This window comes from Oncorhynchus mykiss, chromosome 26, assembly GCF_057628025.1.
Source record: "Oncorhynchus mykiss isolate SJ-2025 chromosome 26, ASM5762802v1, whole genome shotgun sequence".
Lineage (NCBI taxonomy): Eukaryota > Metazoa > Chordata > Actinopteri > Salmoniformes > Salmonidae > Oncorhynchus > Oncorhynchus mykiss.
In genome coordinates, this window is record NC_143047.1 from 8,797,176 (window position 1) to 8,813,279 (window position 16,104).

Consider the following 16,104-nt stretch of genomic DNA (forward strand, 5'->3'; position numbering starts at 1 on the left):
AAGAGGAGATAAGGGAATGTGAGCAGCATCACCATGTAGAGCTGACAGGACCCTCACCTCAAAACCAATGAAAGATTACATTAGAGGTGTGCAGTGGTGGAATTGTGGACCAGAGGGGGGATGTAGCACATGAATGGAAGTCACTGTCTAATTCTGACACATCCCCTCTTGTTAAACTAACACACAAACACATGCCATTCACAACAACACTTCTGAAAGCCTCATGCTTGTTGCTCTTCCCTGGAGCTGTGTATTTCACATGCACAGGTTGGCCTTTTTGTTCAGACACGAATGTGTTTGGTTGTTAATTGATGTTGCAGTTGCCATGTGGTCTCAGAGAGTTTGTTCATGCGTGTCGGATCTATTTCCAAATAGGCTGTTCCGTATTGTACTACTGCTTGATATTGATCAACAAAAATATTGTATTTTGATGAATAGGAAGAAACTTAAAGGTTGTTTTCCTATTGGGGATCAAATTAAGTGGAAATGGTATTTCAGTGAAATACTTACTTGCAAGCTCTTCCCTCAACAGTGTAGTATGAATCTAACAATTGTCAATGCCAGTAATATATATACCCACAAAAAAAGAGCAGATAAAAGTCAGATAAAAGGTAAGAAAGAACATACATGATTGGGATTTATATTTATTAATGAATGGTTATATTTTCACTGTAAAGCTACAGTTGGGTGTTTTTACTTGCTCTGACAGAATGTACGTAGCCAGTCAGTTACCCTCCAGAAAGTGAAAGTTTGGCTCAGCCCGCTGGCTCACTTTTCACTGCAGTGAGTGTGAGTGAATGGAATGAGGTGAACTAGAGCGGTCGGACTCTGTTCTGTCTTATCAGACACAGGCAGCAGGGGGAGGGGGGGGGGGGGGGGGGGGGGGCTTTCAATGCATACGTCAATAGAGTGAATGTGAGGGAAGAATGAACTGCGTCTCATTGTGCTGACTTCATCATACGTGTCCTCTCCTATCTCCTGGCTGGCCCGCGAGGGGCAGTGCCAGTGCCACAGTCAATGCGAACTAGTCTGAAGCCAAGCCAGTTGGAAAGTGTGTGTGTGTGCAAGGTTCAGCAATTAGCTCTCTGGGCATAAAAGAAAGCAGGAAATATTATAAACCGCGAAGCATTCTATGAGCCTACCAGATAAGGCTGGATGCTCACTGAGTGGGTAAGGTTACAGATCGTTGAGAATGTTTGTGATTTGCTGTGTCAGAACCAGTATAAACCTGTTGGGGGATGGCACAGATGATTTGCCTAGAAGCAGGCTGCTCATAACTGGGGTAGGTGCCCTATGTGCCGTAGCCAGGGGGAATCTGGGACACCTGCCACTTCGCTTGCTGTCAGCCTTGTGTGTCTTTGTCACAGTGTGTGTAAAACGGTTCCAGGCGGTATTTTATTGGACCAAATTCCAAACGTGAGTTTCAAGAACTGATTCTGCAGGAGGCTAGAAGGATTGTTCATCCTCATTTACTTTGTATTAATGTTTAGCTGTAGTAGTTGGTTGTGGTTAATATATACACATGTAATACTGAATCTGTGCCTTTTTGCCATAACAAAGGGATAACTAGAAGTCTCCAGGACACTTCCTGGTATTGCCCAGTGAGGGTTACATGTATATGGAACAGGATTTAGGCCTACATGCGTTTGAAAAGAATCCTCATGTCATTTTATTAAGGTCTAGTCCGAATAAAAATGTGGATACATAGAACATTTGTTTTTTGTTCAACTATCAACTGGGTAATGTACACCGTTTGGATTCTTTAGTTCAGTGCGCGATGTGGCCATTTTTTGGTTTGTTAGCTGATGTCGTCTATTTTGGGGTATAAATTTAACCTGAGGCAGATGCTGTTCTTTTCAATGTGAATTTAACCTGAAGCAGATGCTGTTCCTCTCTCTTCTTGCTCTTTCTGTTCCCATTTACCTCACCACCTCCCTCTGCCTTAAGCAGAAAGCATTTCTATTACGTTTAAGCAAAAAATGCCTTTATTGCCTATGAAGATACTTTTTTATATATCTTTTTTTTTTAATGACTGAATCAGCAACAAAGGGAATTGAGTTTGTATGAGGTAAAGAATAACATTTGACAAGGACAGTTGCTTGTCTCTTTTTACTTTTGTTTCGTGCTTTTGATATCCTGGTACTGGACAGTTTTGTTAGAGTCATCATAATGTATGTACCTCTCTCTAGGACAGCACGATCCATATGAAAACTTCAGAATTCCTTCTGTCGACTTAAATCTGTCTGTCCTCCGCTGTCTTGCAGAAGAAGGTGGTGGAGCAGCTGAGGAAAGAGCTGCTGGTGAAACAGGATCATCTGGAGGTCCAGGCCCATCAGCAGCCCCAGCACCCAGTGCAGCCTGATGGGAAGGCCTCTGCCCTGCCTAACCTCCACACCCCACCCTCCCTGCCCTCACCTGACAAACTGAGCACGCCACAGGTACTTGCTCACACACACACACACACGCACACTGCTGTAATAGTAATATTTTCGTATGTATTGTTGAAGGGTAGCCCCATATTCAACTTAGCTTCTCTCCTGGACAGAACACGATGACGGTCACGCCGGTCATCGCCACTAAGACTCTACCTCTGGTACTGAAAGCTGCCACCGCTACAATGCCTGCTTCCGCCGTGACGCCGCGACCCTCCGTCGCCAAGGTCACAGCCATCAGCAACACGCCCAAGGCCAGCATAGGTCACCCTGACTCACTGAGTGCACCTATCAACCTTCAGACGTCCAGCAAGTTGACCCATCAGGGGATGGAGCCGGTTCGGATAGTCCCCAAGAACACTATTGTTGTAAGTATACTGTATGTCCGGCATGTCACTCACTCCGCTTCATTGTCTGCACATACAATTCATTTACACGGAAGTGTCCCTGAAGTCCCGATTGTGTTAATAGTATATTTCTGATTTTGTAAACAAACATTTTAAATCACGGGGCACAGGTGGGGTTGCCGTGTTCTTTAGATAAGGAGGACGTATCGCCCTTTTCTGTGTCGCCGCAAGAGTGTCTGCAAATGCAGATTTCACAAGGAATGAGTCGGATCTGGGACCAACTTTTCTTCACTGTGTGAAGGTCTATCTCCTTGAGACTGTGTGTGGTTTTCCGCATTCTCTAATGTAAACGGATGGTTTCATCGCAGGTGCAGGCCACTGCCCAGCCTATCAAAGTTCCTCAGTTTATCCCTCCGCCTAGACTGACGCCTCGACCTACCTTTCTAACGCAGGTTCGTCCACGTGGATCTCCCCTCCCCTCACCCCGCAGCCTCTCTCCAGTAACACTAGCAGGGGGCGTTTAGACTGGATATCAGTCCTAGAATGGCCAGCTTTTAATTCGTTAGCTATCATCTGACGTCCTATAATGTCAAATGTACTCCATTTGAGGCAGTTTGATTGGATAGCCTACCAGACTACAATGGGTTTTCTATTCAGAGGTCTGAATAGGGATTCTACTGGAGGGGACTGTTGGAGCAAGTTCTTTCTAATTTGTTGTGTTTGTCTCGTGTCCTTTTGTGACGTGTGTGTGTGTGTGTGTTCCTGCATTCATATGCTTTTTGTTCAGGACCGAAGGCTTGGCCCAAGACCTGTTTCAGTGGCATTTTCGTAACCCCTTGCTAACTACCTGGCTTCACTATCTATGTCAGCGGTGTTGTTCCTTACCACGTGCTTTGGCTGTTCCTTCAATCTACCTGCCCAGTGCCAACCCACCTCCTACTAACCTTTGTTGTGAATGTGGCATGCCCTCTGTTGTTGCTGCTCTGTGTGTTGATCACAGAGGGCTAATGACAATGCTGTGTATTTGGTATGCACTTTTTCTTACTGTTTAAAAGACATGGGCTCTTACATACTGTATACTCACTATCCTCCTGTCTATATTGTGGACCAGGTCCGACCTAAACCAGCCACGCCTACGCCCACTTCCATGGTACCCATCGCCCCTGCGCCCCCTCCTCCCATGCTGGCTGCTCCTCAGCTCCTCCAGCGGCCTGTCATGTTGACCACCAAGCTGACCTCCACCTCACTGGCCTCCACCACCGGGCCCATCCACCAGGTACGCGTTGTAAACGGCCAGCCCTGCGCCAGCATCACCAAGACCCTGCCCTCTGCCCAGCTAACTGGCATCGTCATCACCTCGCCGGCCACCATTACAGCCACCCTGGCAACTCATCAGACCCTTCAGATCAGAAGCCTCAGCCCTGACACCAAGGTGAGAGGAGGGGGAACAAAGAGGGGGCGGGCAAACTTGATTTGTTTAAATTACAGTCTTCTCCGTGGACCCAATCAAATGAAATCTATTAGCTTCCAGATAATATTTTCAGTAGGGCCGTCGGTAGTGGAATTACCATTTTCATTGCTGTTAAACCAAGAAGCACCCAGCTGTTAGCCTTGCTATTTTGTGTTCATCACAGGCTTCTTACTTAACTCAATTTGGTCGGCGTAGACACCCTGCTTTGTTGATGTGCATGGATAGGTACTTGAGCAGCTGCCACAAACTCTATTCCAGAGAGTGAATTCGTAGATACACTGAATATTGGAAGACCTCCAAATAACATTCACGAATGTAGAATCCTCCACCTACATAAGCCAGGTCATCACCACCCTCTGTCCTGGTTTGCTGTGTGTGAAAATGTGTCTCTCGTGGGGGGGGGGGCGTCACATCCACCGCGGAGGGACTGTGGCTCTTGTTGTGTGTGGCTAACTCTGTTACTTCCGCCCTCCAGGCTGTTAAAGCTCGGGGTGTTACAGACCCGAAGACTTCGGCCAGTGCGCCCTCCTCCCCTTCACACACCGCTAGAAGCAACGCTCCACCCCTGCTGAGGAACAAGAGAGAGGACAACCCCCAGGTGGGCCTATACTCTATACACAGATGCAATGACAACGAGAAAATAAAAGTACAGTAACAGTCAAAAGTTTGGACACACCTACTCGTTCCAGGGTTTTTCTTTATTTTTTTGACTATTTTCTACATTGTAGAATAATAGCGTAGACGTCAAAACTATGAAATAACACATTGAATCATGTAGTAACCCCCCCCCCCCAAAGAAAGTGTTAGACAAAGTAGCCACCCGTTGCCTTGATGACAGCTTTGTGCACACTCTTGGCATTCTCTCAACTAGCGTATTCTACAACTTTTGACTGGTACTGTATATGGTCAGCTTTGTGGGGCAGTCTTTGACACGTTTAATGAAAATGTGATTTCTTGTTCTCTCCCACAGAAACTTGCCTTCATGGTATCCTTGGGACTTGTGACATATGACCATCTGGAAGGTTGGAAGACCCAAATGGAGCTTTTTAAAATCTTTTTTTTATATAGCATGCCCCCCACCCTATTCTGTATACGTTTTGTCAATAATGTCTGCGCCTACATGAAGACAATTTAACATCAGATATGTCCAGTGTGTTATACTGACCTGGTCTATTCTATACCTGTGTAGAGATCCAGAGTCGGAGGCAGGAGCGCAAGAGGAGAACAACAGCAAACCCAGTATACAGTGGAGCAGTGTTTGAGCCTGAGGTGCAGTACATAGACCACTAACGTTGTTATTATTATGGCATTATGATGATACTGTCAGGGTTGGTCTCAATTCCACTTATGCATTCCAGTCAGTTCAGGAAGTACGTTGAAATTCCAATTCTCTTCAATGGTTAAAAAATGTGGAATTGGAATTTGGTTTACTTTCTGAAATGGACTGGAATTGAAATGGAACCGACCCCAACTCTGGATACTGTACCTGTTCTAGGTCTGCTGTGTGCGAGAACCAGACCTAAGTAGTAAACACAACCTATATTTACAGCGTAAGAAGAACGGCGTCACCTACCTGAACACTCCTCTACACCAAGGCACCAGGAAGAGAGGTCAGTATGAATCTCCTGTCAGGTTATGGAAACATCTAGCTACTCAGGGTTGTGTGGAGTGTCCCACCTTGTAACCTTGCTAACACAATGTCAATTGGACCGCACAACCCTGCTCTCCCAGACACCTCGAGGAAGTCTATGCTGTCATATCTCATACAACGGTGGAGACCAGTATACATCATTTTGTTGTACTGTGATACTGCCCCGTCACAGACTTCTTGTCGGAGCTCTTTTGGTTGTGCTATCATGCTAGTGCAATAGAGCTGGCTCTTTCCTTGCACTTCCTGCTTTTAATACCACTTGACTCTGTGCTTTTGCCCTGTCTGTAATTCATGCTACTTAACCAGCTCTCTTTGCCCTCTCAGTAAGATGCCTTCCCACCCTGCTCTGAATGTATTGTTGAGGATGGCTTCACAGCTCTGTACTGTATTTGCTCAACCCCAGGACTCCACCAAGTAAAACACCCCCATGTGGATTTGAGCCATGTCTATGTCTGAATGCTATGTGTATGGCATTAGCCTGGGTACCAGTCTGAGTTAGCATTCCACTCCTTGCCACTCTTTCTCATGTTTAGCATTTACACGGAGTATATGTAGTGGAATGTTAACCAAACAGGTTTGTGGATCTCAGGCTAGTATGGCATGCCAAGCCAAGTCAGATCTCACTGCTCATTTGTTTGCAACAGACTTAAGAGGCCTGTTATGTAACATATTTAGTGGTACACTGCGGTTCTGTGAGCAGAACATTTGGGAGAATGAATCCTCATATGAACCAAGCATTTGCTTCCCACGTTCTGACTGACAATGTTGAATGCAGCTCTATTTGACCTATTGTTTCATAGAGTACATTGAAATAATGTAGATATTAGATTTTACATTTGTTTCAACAAAGTCTTGCCCTGCGGGTCGATTCGATGTGGCTTATGTCTTGCTTTGACCTGCTTTGTTCTCGGAACTACTGTCCCAATTAACTGTCAGCTTTGCCCAGCTCACCCTTCCTCTTGACCCGACTTCATGCTGTTCCTCCTCGCTGTGTACTAACGCTTCTGTCTGTGCTCCTCCTCTTCCTCTTCCTTATGCGCTAGCCAATGAGGACCCATTGTCACAGGTATGTCATAAGAATGTTTTTTTTATTTTGTTCTCCCATTTCCCTTTCTTTTGTTTTTGTTTTGTTTTGTCGTGTCTCATCTCACCCAGGTCGCCCACCCAAATACAGCAGTGTTCCTGAGCTGGGTCTTCACACCCCAACATCCCCCACCAGCAGTCATTCCGCCTCCCCGGCCAACCACCGGCCAGAGAGGGGGGGCTCTCACTTCCCCGTCCACCCCCACACCCTCCCTCTGCCTAGACCCAGCTCTGGGGATGTAAGTAGATGATGGAGAGCCCACTGCACCTACCAGGACTAGAGGAAGCCTCCCCCAAATCCCCCCCTCAGTGGTATCTCCCTGAGGCCCTATGGTTTCAGGACAGACCACCCCTCCTTACAACATGAAACATCCACATCCATTCACTTTTACACCCTACATGCCATTACATCCATCATTCATTTATGTCTGACAATCTATGTGTGTCCTGGTGTCCATAAGCTTACAAAGTGAAAAGTCCCTCACTCCTTTGGCTGAGGATGTTTGGATCAACGCATCGCACGTCATTGCTGTTGACAGTGGTGTTTGGGGTTTGGTAGGGTACCGTGACCAGCAACATTACTCGCGGTCATCCAGTGAAAACTGGCTCGTGTGAACAACACCCAGTGCCCACAAACACAATTACAATGTGAACAGTTTGAAAGCACAGTCAGATTGGGCAGGTGTCATTCAGTGAAGGGCGTCTCCCCTCTCCTCTAGTCCCACATATCCAGGTATGATCGGTTGGGCGTAGTGGGCCACAATACTGATTGATGCAATTCTTCCTGACAGGGAGACATCCATGAGGACTTCTGCACTGTGTGCAGGCGCAGTGGTCAGTTGCTCATGTGTGACACATGTGCACGTGTTTATCATCTGGACTGCCTCGCTCCACCCTTGAAAACCATTCCCAGGGGCATGTGGATCTGCCCCAAATGTCACGACCAGGTAACAGCATCACCTGTCCCTGCAGTCTCAGCCTCTTAGAAGCTCCCCCAGCAGTTCCCAGGCCAGTTGTAAACTAAATGCAGCTAATACAAGCTCCAGCTGAGCCACAGCCACCCCTGTTTATCCAAGCCAGTTTTTTCAGAGTGAGATATTAGAAGGGTGAAACCTCAGTGAGAACCACTCGTGCCACCTTGTCCTGGTGCTCTCAGGAATCTCAGAGCTTGTCTTAGTGTAGGGGGTCTGAGCAATAAGACTGTTTCCTAGCTTTGTATGTTCTCCAAACAACGTTTTTGAACAGGCACGAGAAAGCGCCATGCATTTCACTTCATTATTTGTACAAAATGCTTCTTGCACTGTCATCTTGTTCTTTTTTTGTTCGTCTGGTCTATGAAAGATTTGTGCACTTAATGTGGAAGTGCTCCAAAGGGGCCCTGTATGTGTCCCTGGACTTTTGGTAGCTTGGTTGAAAGGGAAGACGCGTTATGTTGATATCCCTCTGTGCAATGTTTCCATAACATACAGTATGATAACCTACAGTAACCAATAATCATTTGATTCACGGCCTTGTCTCTCTGTCCTAAACTCCTTGACAACAGCGTTCAGAGCCATGATTGTGTGAACATCTAAAAGTGGGGCGAAGAATTCAGGCAATTTCAACTAAAGTATATACAGTGCGGCCCGAAGTTGTTGACACCCTTGATAAAGATGAGCAATAATAACTGTATAAATTAAATAATTCAAATACCGAGCTATGTTTTATGCAAATTTTTCTTTTTTGGGGGGGAGTATATTATTTTAAACTAATACAATTGTTTAGGAAAATATTTTTATTAACAAGTAATGTTTTTTCTCAAAAGTAGCCATCAAAGTGATTGACACTCATAAATACTGGTAGAATTAAAGTAGTCAAAACGTTAGCATTCGGTCCCGTATTCATAGCACGTAAGGACTACATCAAGCTTGTTTATTTCGTTTTTTTTTTTAACATTTTAACATTTTAACATTTTAATTTCATCTTTATTTACCTAGGCAAGTGACTACAAACTTGTTGGATGCATTTGCAGTTAATTTGGTTGTTTCAGATTATTTTGTGCCAAATACAAATGAATGCTGATTCATGTATTGCGTCATTTTATAGTCACTTTTATTGCAAATAAACAATCTAATATGCTTCTAAACGCTTGTACATTTAATGTGGATGGTACTGTGAATAAGGATGAGTGATAAAGTCAGAGGGCCAGAGATCCTACCCTGAAGACATGCTAACCTCTCACCATTACCAATAACAGGGGAGGTTAAAAGCATGCGGCTGGGGGTATGATCTTTGACCCTCTGATACTTTTTCACTCATCATTATTCACAATTAATGCAGGATTATCCGTAATCATGTTAGCATCCACATTCATGTAGAAGTGTTTTTAGAAACCATATTTTATTCTTATTTACAATAGAAGTGACTAGGATACATTTATTTACCATTTGTTTCTATTGGGAACGAAATCATCTGAAACAACCAAAACTAACGTGAGCTGCAAATGCGTCCAACAGGTTTGTAGAATGACAAGTGCTAGTAACATGGGACCAAATACTAAACCTTTTGACGACTTCATTTATCAGAATCTTTAGGAGTGTCAATCATTTTTGAGCGCTACCTTTTTTGAGAGAAGAAAGTATAACTTGTTAAACGGAAATCTCTTTCTCTAAACAATTATATTCGTATTATATCCCAACTTTTGGGGGGGGGGGGAGCATACACTATATAGCTCAGTATTTGAATTATATTGTATTTCTCCGCTCACTTGTCTCCCCCCCCCCCCAAAAAACGAATGAAACATAATGGATGGTTGAATGGTTATTCAAACATTTTTAAAAAAGAAGCAGAACTTAAGCCTATTGTTGACATGGATTCCATTGTTTTCCCTTTTCTTCTTTAGATTTTGATGAAAGATGAGGCAATCCCATGGCCTGGAACCCTCGCTATTGTTCATTCCTACATTGCATATAAAGCAGGTACAGGAGAAGCCAGATCTTAAAAAGAGCTAACCTCCAAATGAATTTGTGTTCATCTAATGTAACACTTTAATGTTGACTGTAATGGTTTATCTGACAGCTAAAGAGGAGGAGAAGCAGAAACTGGTGAAGTGGAGCTTGGAACTCAAGCAGGACAGAGAACAGCTAGAACAAAGGGTCAAACAGCTGAGCCAATCCATAACGGTAAGCAGTACACTGCATGACACTGATGCTAACCCTGAAGGCGTGTGAAGTCATCTCAGAACAATAGATGAACTGGATGGTTAATTACTAATGAGCCTGTCCCTATTTCTCTCTAAAGAAATGTATGGAGAACAAGAACACTATCCTGGCCCGTCAGAGGGACATGCACAACTCCCTGGAGAAGGTCAAGGGCCTGGTGCGTCTCATTCAGGGCATCAACTTCTGCCCATCCCCTGAGGCCTCACCGCCAGCGCTCCTGACAAATGGAGGAGCAGACTGTGCCAGTGCTGACCACACGGACGACACAAGTCCCGAGGAGCACAAGAACATGACTAACAATAGTGGCGACGACCTGAACAACAACGCGGACGGGGCGACCGAGGAGGAAGGGAAGAAAGAGGACGTTAAAGAGATGGACAACCTCAACAGCAGCAGCCTTGGCAAAACCTTTGAGCCTCCCCAGACTATAGCACTGGCCCTTGTGGATGTAGCAGAGGGGGCCAAATAACACCCACCCACCCAGTCCAGGGACAGGAACCCCCAAAGAGAGGGAAAGAAAAAGATAAAGCACCCCATGAAGTTGCCCAAAGTTGCCAATCGATTAACACACACACCGACATATATATTTTTGGGGTCGTTGTTATTGTTAGTTTGTGTATTATTGGATTGTCCGAGAGGACATTATGATTATCAGATGGAGAAAGGGAAAGGGACGAAGGAGGGTGACTTTATGTACCAGTGGTATGCCAATCGAGGTCAAAGATTATTATTCAAGTCTGACGATGTTGACACTCTTACTCATAATAACGATATTGTTAATAGTAATAAACATCACACCAATGTGTGCCTCCAATAGTCGCCATAGCGCCTCTTTGTGGGGATGGTTTCTTAGGGTGTCTTAGTCTGCAGCTTCAGGGGAGATGGATCCGAGATGTCCAAAGATGAGACCTGCCCGCTCGCCTGAAGATCCACCACCTACACCACACCAGAAACAATTGGATCAACCAAAACACCATAACAGCCATTTGGAATTTATAAACTACCAGGGGACGAGGTTTTTGTTTGCTGCAGTATTTGTCAACAGTTTTGAAAATCACTGAAGTATTGCCTGAGGGATCTGATTAGTCCCAAATCACACTTTTTGTCTTACAGGAGCTCCAGCTCACCTCCATCCATCTATCCTACCTGCCCCCATTACGACCACCAACAACTCTGACAGTACAGCTTAAAGCTACATCACAGGACAGATGATGGATCAACATAGGTCAGCCTGACGTTCAAGTTGTATCCACTGTCACCTCAGTGCTGCCCAACAGACAGCCAGACAGACCGGCTACAGTGGGAGGAGCCCAGCATTCAGCTTACGGTCTGTGGTCTTCAGCAGCATCACATGGACTCGTTGCAGGCTTCATTGACAATGAAGATGTTTTTTCTTTACGAGGTCACCTTATCATGACTTGTTTTGCGTTATCCATTGTTGCTGAACCTAGCGTTCTTTTTGTATTATTTTGAGAATATGATTGACCACTTTGTTGATTGATACGTTCGGAGGCATAGACGGAAAGCGGCTGCATCAATATTCCATGTGAATGCAGCTCTAGGCATGCACGGGGGACTTAGCGACTATCAGTTCAGATATTGTCTGAGAGGTTTTTTTTTGTGTCCGTTTGTCATGCCCCTGGGATCTGTTGCTAAAGGAAACCATTTATTCTGGGGGAATATATTTCTATTCACGTCTTCCTAGTTTTCGAACATCAAGATATGCTTCTTCAAACGTGCTTTTCTCTTTCGCATTACTTTGGTTTCTTATAAAATATATTTGAACCGGAAAAAACTATGTAAATAGCTTTTATTTTTATTTTTTAGATGTTCCTTGCAATTGAATTTTTATTCAATATGCTCAATTCATAACTGCCAAATGCTATTGTATCCAAATACAGCAGGGAAACAGTCCTATTTTCTTATATAATGTTTTTAAGGTTTCAATTAGGAGTCCCCGTAGATAGGCACAAATTTAGCATGGCAGTTACAGACGTACAAAAGAGAGCGTGGCAATGACATTGTACCATATGTTGTTTGGGAAAATGGTCAGGAACGCTATAGGAAAAGCACAAACTTGTTGGCAAAAAAAAAAAAAAACTGGAACCGAACCACATACCCTCATCCTGCCATAAACATGTCTAAAGTAAATATGAACATTTGAACGACTATATTTTACACCACCACACTGACAAGTCACTTTTCATTTGACACTTTTGTACAGTATGTGTAGCTTTTGTTCATAACCTGCCGTTTTACATGTGTAAGTCCTTAAGAGTTGCAATGCAATGTCGATACATTAGTTGTGAAGCACTTGAGAAATGAGGGACGTTGAAGGAATAGGTTGCCGGTAAACATATCATTTCATCACAGGGCCTACTTGCTGTACTACATCATACGGTATGGGTCCCCCTGGCGGTGCCTTTGTCTAGAGAGTTTGAAGGCTTTTACAGGGCTCTATATATTTCCTCTTGACAAACCATGGCAATGTTTTATGTTTGAAAATACATAAACAAATCATCACAATAATGCAATTAACTGGAAAGCACAAAGAGAAGATGCAAGATCGGGTTTTTAATCTATCGCCAGATCAAAAGGAGAGCATTAGTTAACGGATAAGTGATGGCCCAGTCCAGTGTCTTGTGTTGAGGCCACTCTTCCTTTTGGCCTGCGGGTACTTGTCGTTGTGTAGCAATTGCCTTAAGAAAATGTTGCGCCTCGTGAACAAACTGTTCGGTGTATTGTTGGTCTTGTTTGAGTGTCACAAAAAAAAAAATCAATGATTTGTGGAAATCTTGTCTATTTGTGATGAACCACTTCAGGAAATATACTTCTCTTTGCACAGAACTGAGATAATAGGCTAAAATGGGAACCTATTGTATTTACAAGGGGGTCAGTTGCTCTGAGTCGTGTAAGAGAGTTCCGATTCGTTTTGACTTGACTTGCCAGTGTATGAAAAATAAGGATTGTGATTTGAACTACTATTTGAGTTGTCCCTCCACCAAGTCCCTCAAATACAAGCAATTCGCAAATATTATAATGCACCTTTGTGGTTGAACACTCAACAGTGTTAAATCCTGTAGTTCTCTCCTGACTTGCCATCTTCACGGGGCAAGATGCAAATGATAAAAGTGGCAGCAATGACACATACTTACCATGAAAATGTATAATTTAGGGCCAGATTTTTTTTCTGAATATTGTTAAATAATTGACATATTCTTCATATTATCTTTATAATCCTTTTGATGTGTTTTTATTGGACCTTTTTTGGTGCAGAAGCTTAGAAAAATGTGGCTCTCAGTGCCTCTAATGCAATAGAAATAATAAGCATCTCAGCAAATACACTCCCCCATCTGTGCTCAGCATGATGAGCCCAAAAACAAAACTATAGCTGTCGAAACCTCAACAAACCTATGTCTACATATGCAAATAGATTGTATGGACATGATTATACTTTTAAAAAACATTCCTACTTTTCATATATAGAACTGAATTTCACCTTTCCAACCTTGGTAACACTTTACTTTCAGGTGCCTTTCATAAAATATTCACAAGTCGTTCATAGACTGTTATTTAGTAGTTTACAGATTTAAGTTTATAACCCATTATAACGAATAAGTAACACAAAAGTAACCAGGGTATAGGCTACCTTAATGTAAAGTGTTACAGCAGTATATTGAAAGCTACAGCTGTACCATTAAATGTTTAATGTACTGTATACGTACCCCAATGACTCACGTAGGAAATGAAATGTCCCTCTCAATTAGTGACTTTTTTATTGGATCATAACTTTGAAGGCAAAGTGCTGAATATTATGGGCGGAATTGTTTTTATTTTCTGACTTAGGGAGGATGATGTGGTATGGCCAACTCAAATATTGTCTAGTGCTTTGTGCTGTGAAAGAAAGTAAATGTCATGTTGTGGTAAGAAAAAAAAATAGAAACAAAGTTAATATCCAAAGAATGATTTTAAAGATTTTTTTTATTTCCATTTATGATCTACACCAGCTAAATAATATTCACAACGAGAGCAACCAATTAGGAAACCAATATTGATTAGATTCTTCATCTCGGCATATCTTGATTAGTTCTGAAAACAGTTATTCTCATGCGAAATCACGTCACATCTGTGGCCTTCAAGTATTTTAGTTGCATTTCATTGCCATCAATATGGAGACTCCCCCCTTTCTTGTAAACCTCTGTCCCACCTCTTACTTCATGCACTCGTATCATTTCATTCATTTAGAAGGCTTTTTTTCTCAACGTAAAGTATTCTTCCTCTTTGTTAAGATGCATTGTAGCAGATCAAGCAAGTCAAAGGCACTAATGTGCTGGATATAGTGTAAATGGTTTATTGCACAGACTGCATACTCTCTTGTAATATTTGTCGGTTGTATTTTTTCACAATAATTTTTTAAAAGAAGTATTTGTTTATTTTTTACTACGGTTTTGTTACCAATCCTTTTTGTTGCCTGTGATCCACTGATTCATTTGACCTCTTTCCTGTACTTGAGTTATTTTATGCAGCTATTTGTATGCAGTGTTTGGCAAATTCCATTGCAGTGTCAGAGTAAGTCAAGATTTTTTGGAGCATTCGATCAATTTGTATTTATTTATTTGACCATTTTTAAATAAAATTACAAAGTTGTAATTGTGGCGTCTCTTCTCTCTCTGTATAAACGTATCCGGATTATGAACAGCCATCAAGATGTAGTGTGTGACAGTTCTTCTTACAAACACTGTAGACAGCAATCAATTCACTGTCAAACAGGTGGTAGTGAGAGATAATACCTCCAGGTCAAAGTGCAACTTCCGATCCATTTTCAGCTGCTTTCTGTCAAACTCCCATTGATGTTGTCAAGTGCCATATCAAAGCAGTGTGAACCTTTATGCAATTGTGCATTAACCAAATATGCCATAGACACACTGTGTGTGTGTGTGTATACTTTCTGTGAAATGCCTTCATCACCATTGCTGCGAGGGAGCTTGAGTGACTGTCCATGGCCAGTAGGTGGCGCTGGTATTCCAGACGCACCTCTCGTACCAACCTCTCAACCGCTACCTCCACAGCCACAGAACATTCCGCCGCAGACAACTCAAAGAAGCTGCACCTGAACATACACGAGGCTATAGATCAGTTCTCCATTCCTCATCACCCACTGAAAACAATTGGACAGTGTCAATTTAATGTATGGATATGGTTGAGGGACAAAGAAATGGTTTTCCAGCATGGATCATTCACCACCGGCTGATTATATTTTAATTCACTTGTGTCGGCAAAAACTTTTACTACATTTTAGTTCACACATCTTCAAAATGTAGTATGATTCAGTGTTCCAAGGCTAATAGGAATATAGCCGAATGGAAGTTGTTGCTGATGGCACCAGACAAGTGAATCAATTGAAACATGTCACCTCAGATCACTGGCAGGGGCCTTTCCTTCTCCTGTCCGCACCACCATTCTCCATGTCACATTTATTCACAACTATCACAGTAGGTATACCTGATGAAAGAGCACGAAACAGAGTTTAGAAACCTATTAAAGGGACACAAAACACACACACACACACACACAATACAGAAAATACACAGAGATGATCTTGTTTAAGATGGTCTATCTTGCTATGCAGAAAAGACAACCACCACATAAAGTTTGCAGTTACAATAAGCAGACCTACTGTTTTATCACTGTACTGCACTGGTGTGTAACAGTGGCTTGCAGTCAAACTCAGCTTAACACAGCCATGATAAAACCCGTTCCCCTAGTCATGAGTGATTTAATGGAATCATGATAAATTAGACAAACATTATACAAAAGCGTAATATCCGCCAATGAAAAGACAGCTGGACTTGCCTATGTAAAGTATGTTCTGAAAAGAGTCATGGTTGGGTTCTAGGTTGTCCTATAGCCTCTTAGAAGA

The 16,104-nt window shown here is 43.0% G+C and overlaps 1 protein-coding gene across 16 annotated transcripts in view; it reads left to right on the plus strand.

Moving 5' to 3' along the window:
• The window catches only part of LOC110506321 (PHD finger protein 21A), a 50,304-nt gene extending 35,470 nt beyond the window's left edge, over positions 1-14,834 (plus strand). For 2 of the 16 annotated variants that reach the window (XM_021585856.3, XM_021585857.3), the window contains exons 6-18: positions 2,265-2,438; positions 2,546-2,800; positions 3,148-3,231; positions 3,891-4,211; positions 4,726-4,848; positions 5,221-5,272; positions 5,440-5,519; positions 5,800-5,860; positions 7,057-7,223; positions 7,776-7,931; positions 9,866-9,941; positions 10,042-10,145; positions 10,264-14,834. In XM_021585856.3, the coding sequence (XP_021441531.3) occupies positions 2,265-2,438; positions 2,546-2,800; positions 3,148-3,231; positions 3,891-4,211; positions 4,726-4,848; positions 5,221-5,272; positions 5,440-5,519; positions 5,800-5,860; positions 7,057-7,223; positions 7,776-7,931; positions 9,866-9,941; positions 10,042-10,145; positions 10,264-10,653 (2,043 nt within the window). In that variant the 3' untranslated portion in view covers positions 10,654-14,834. Of the gene's footprint in view, positions 1-943; positions 1,171-2,264; positions 2,439-2,545; positions 2,801-3,147; positions 3,232-3,890; positions 4,212-4,725; positions 4,849-5,220; positions 5,273-5,439; positions 5,520-5,799; positions 5,861-6,944; positions 6,968-7,056; positions 7,224-7,775; positions 7,932-9,865; positions 9,942-10,041; positions 10,146-10,263 lie in introns of those variants that run through there. The other 14 variants (XM_036963431.2, XM_090221953.1, XM_036963430.2 and 11 more) reach the window with 11 other exon arrangements.
• Positions 14,835-16,104: the final 1,270 nt, after the last annotated feature.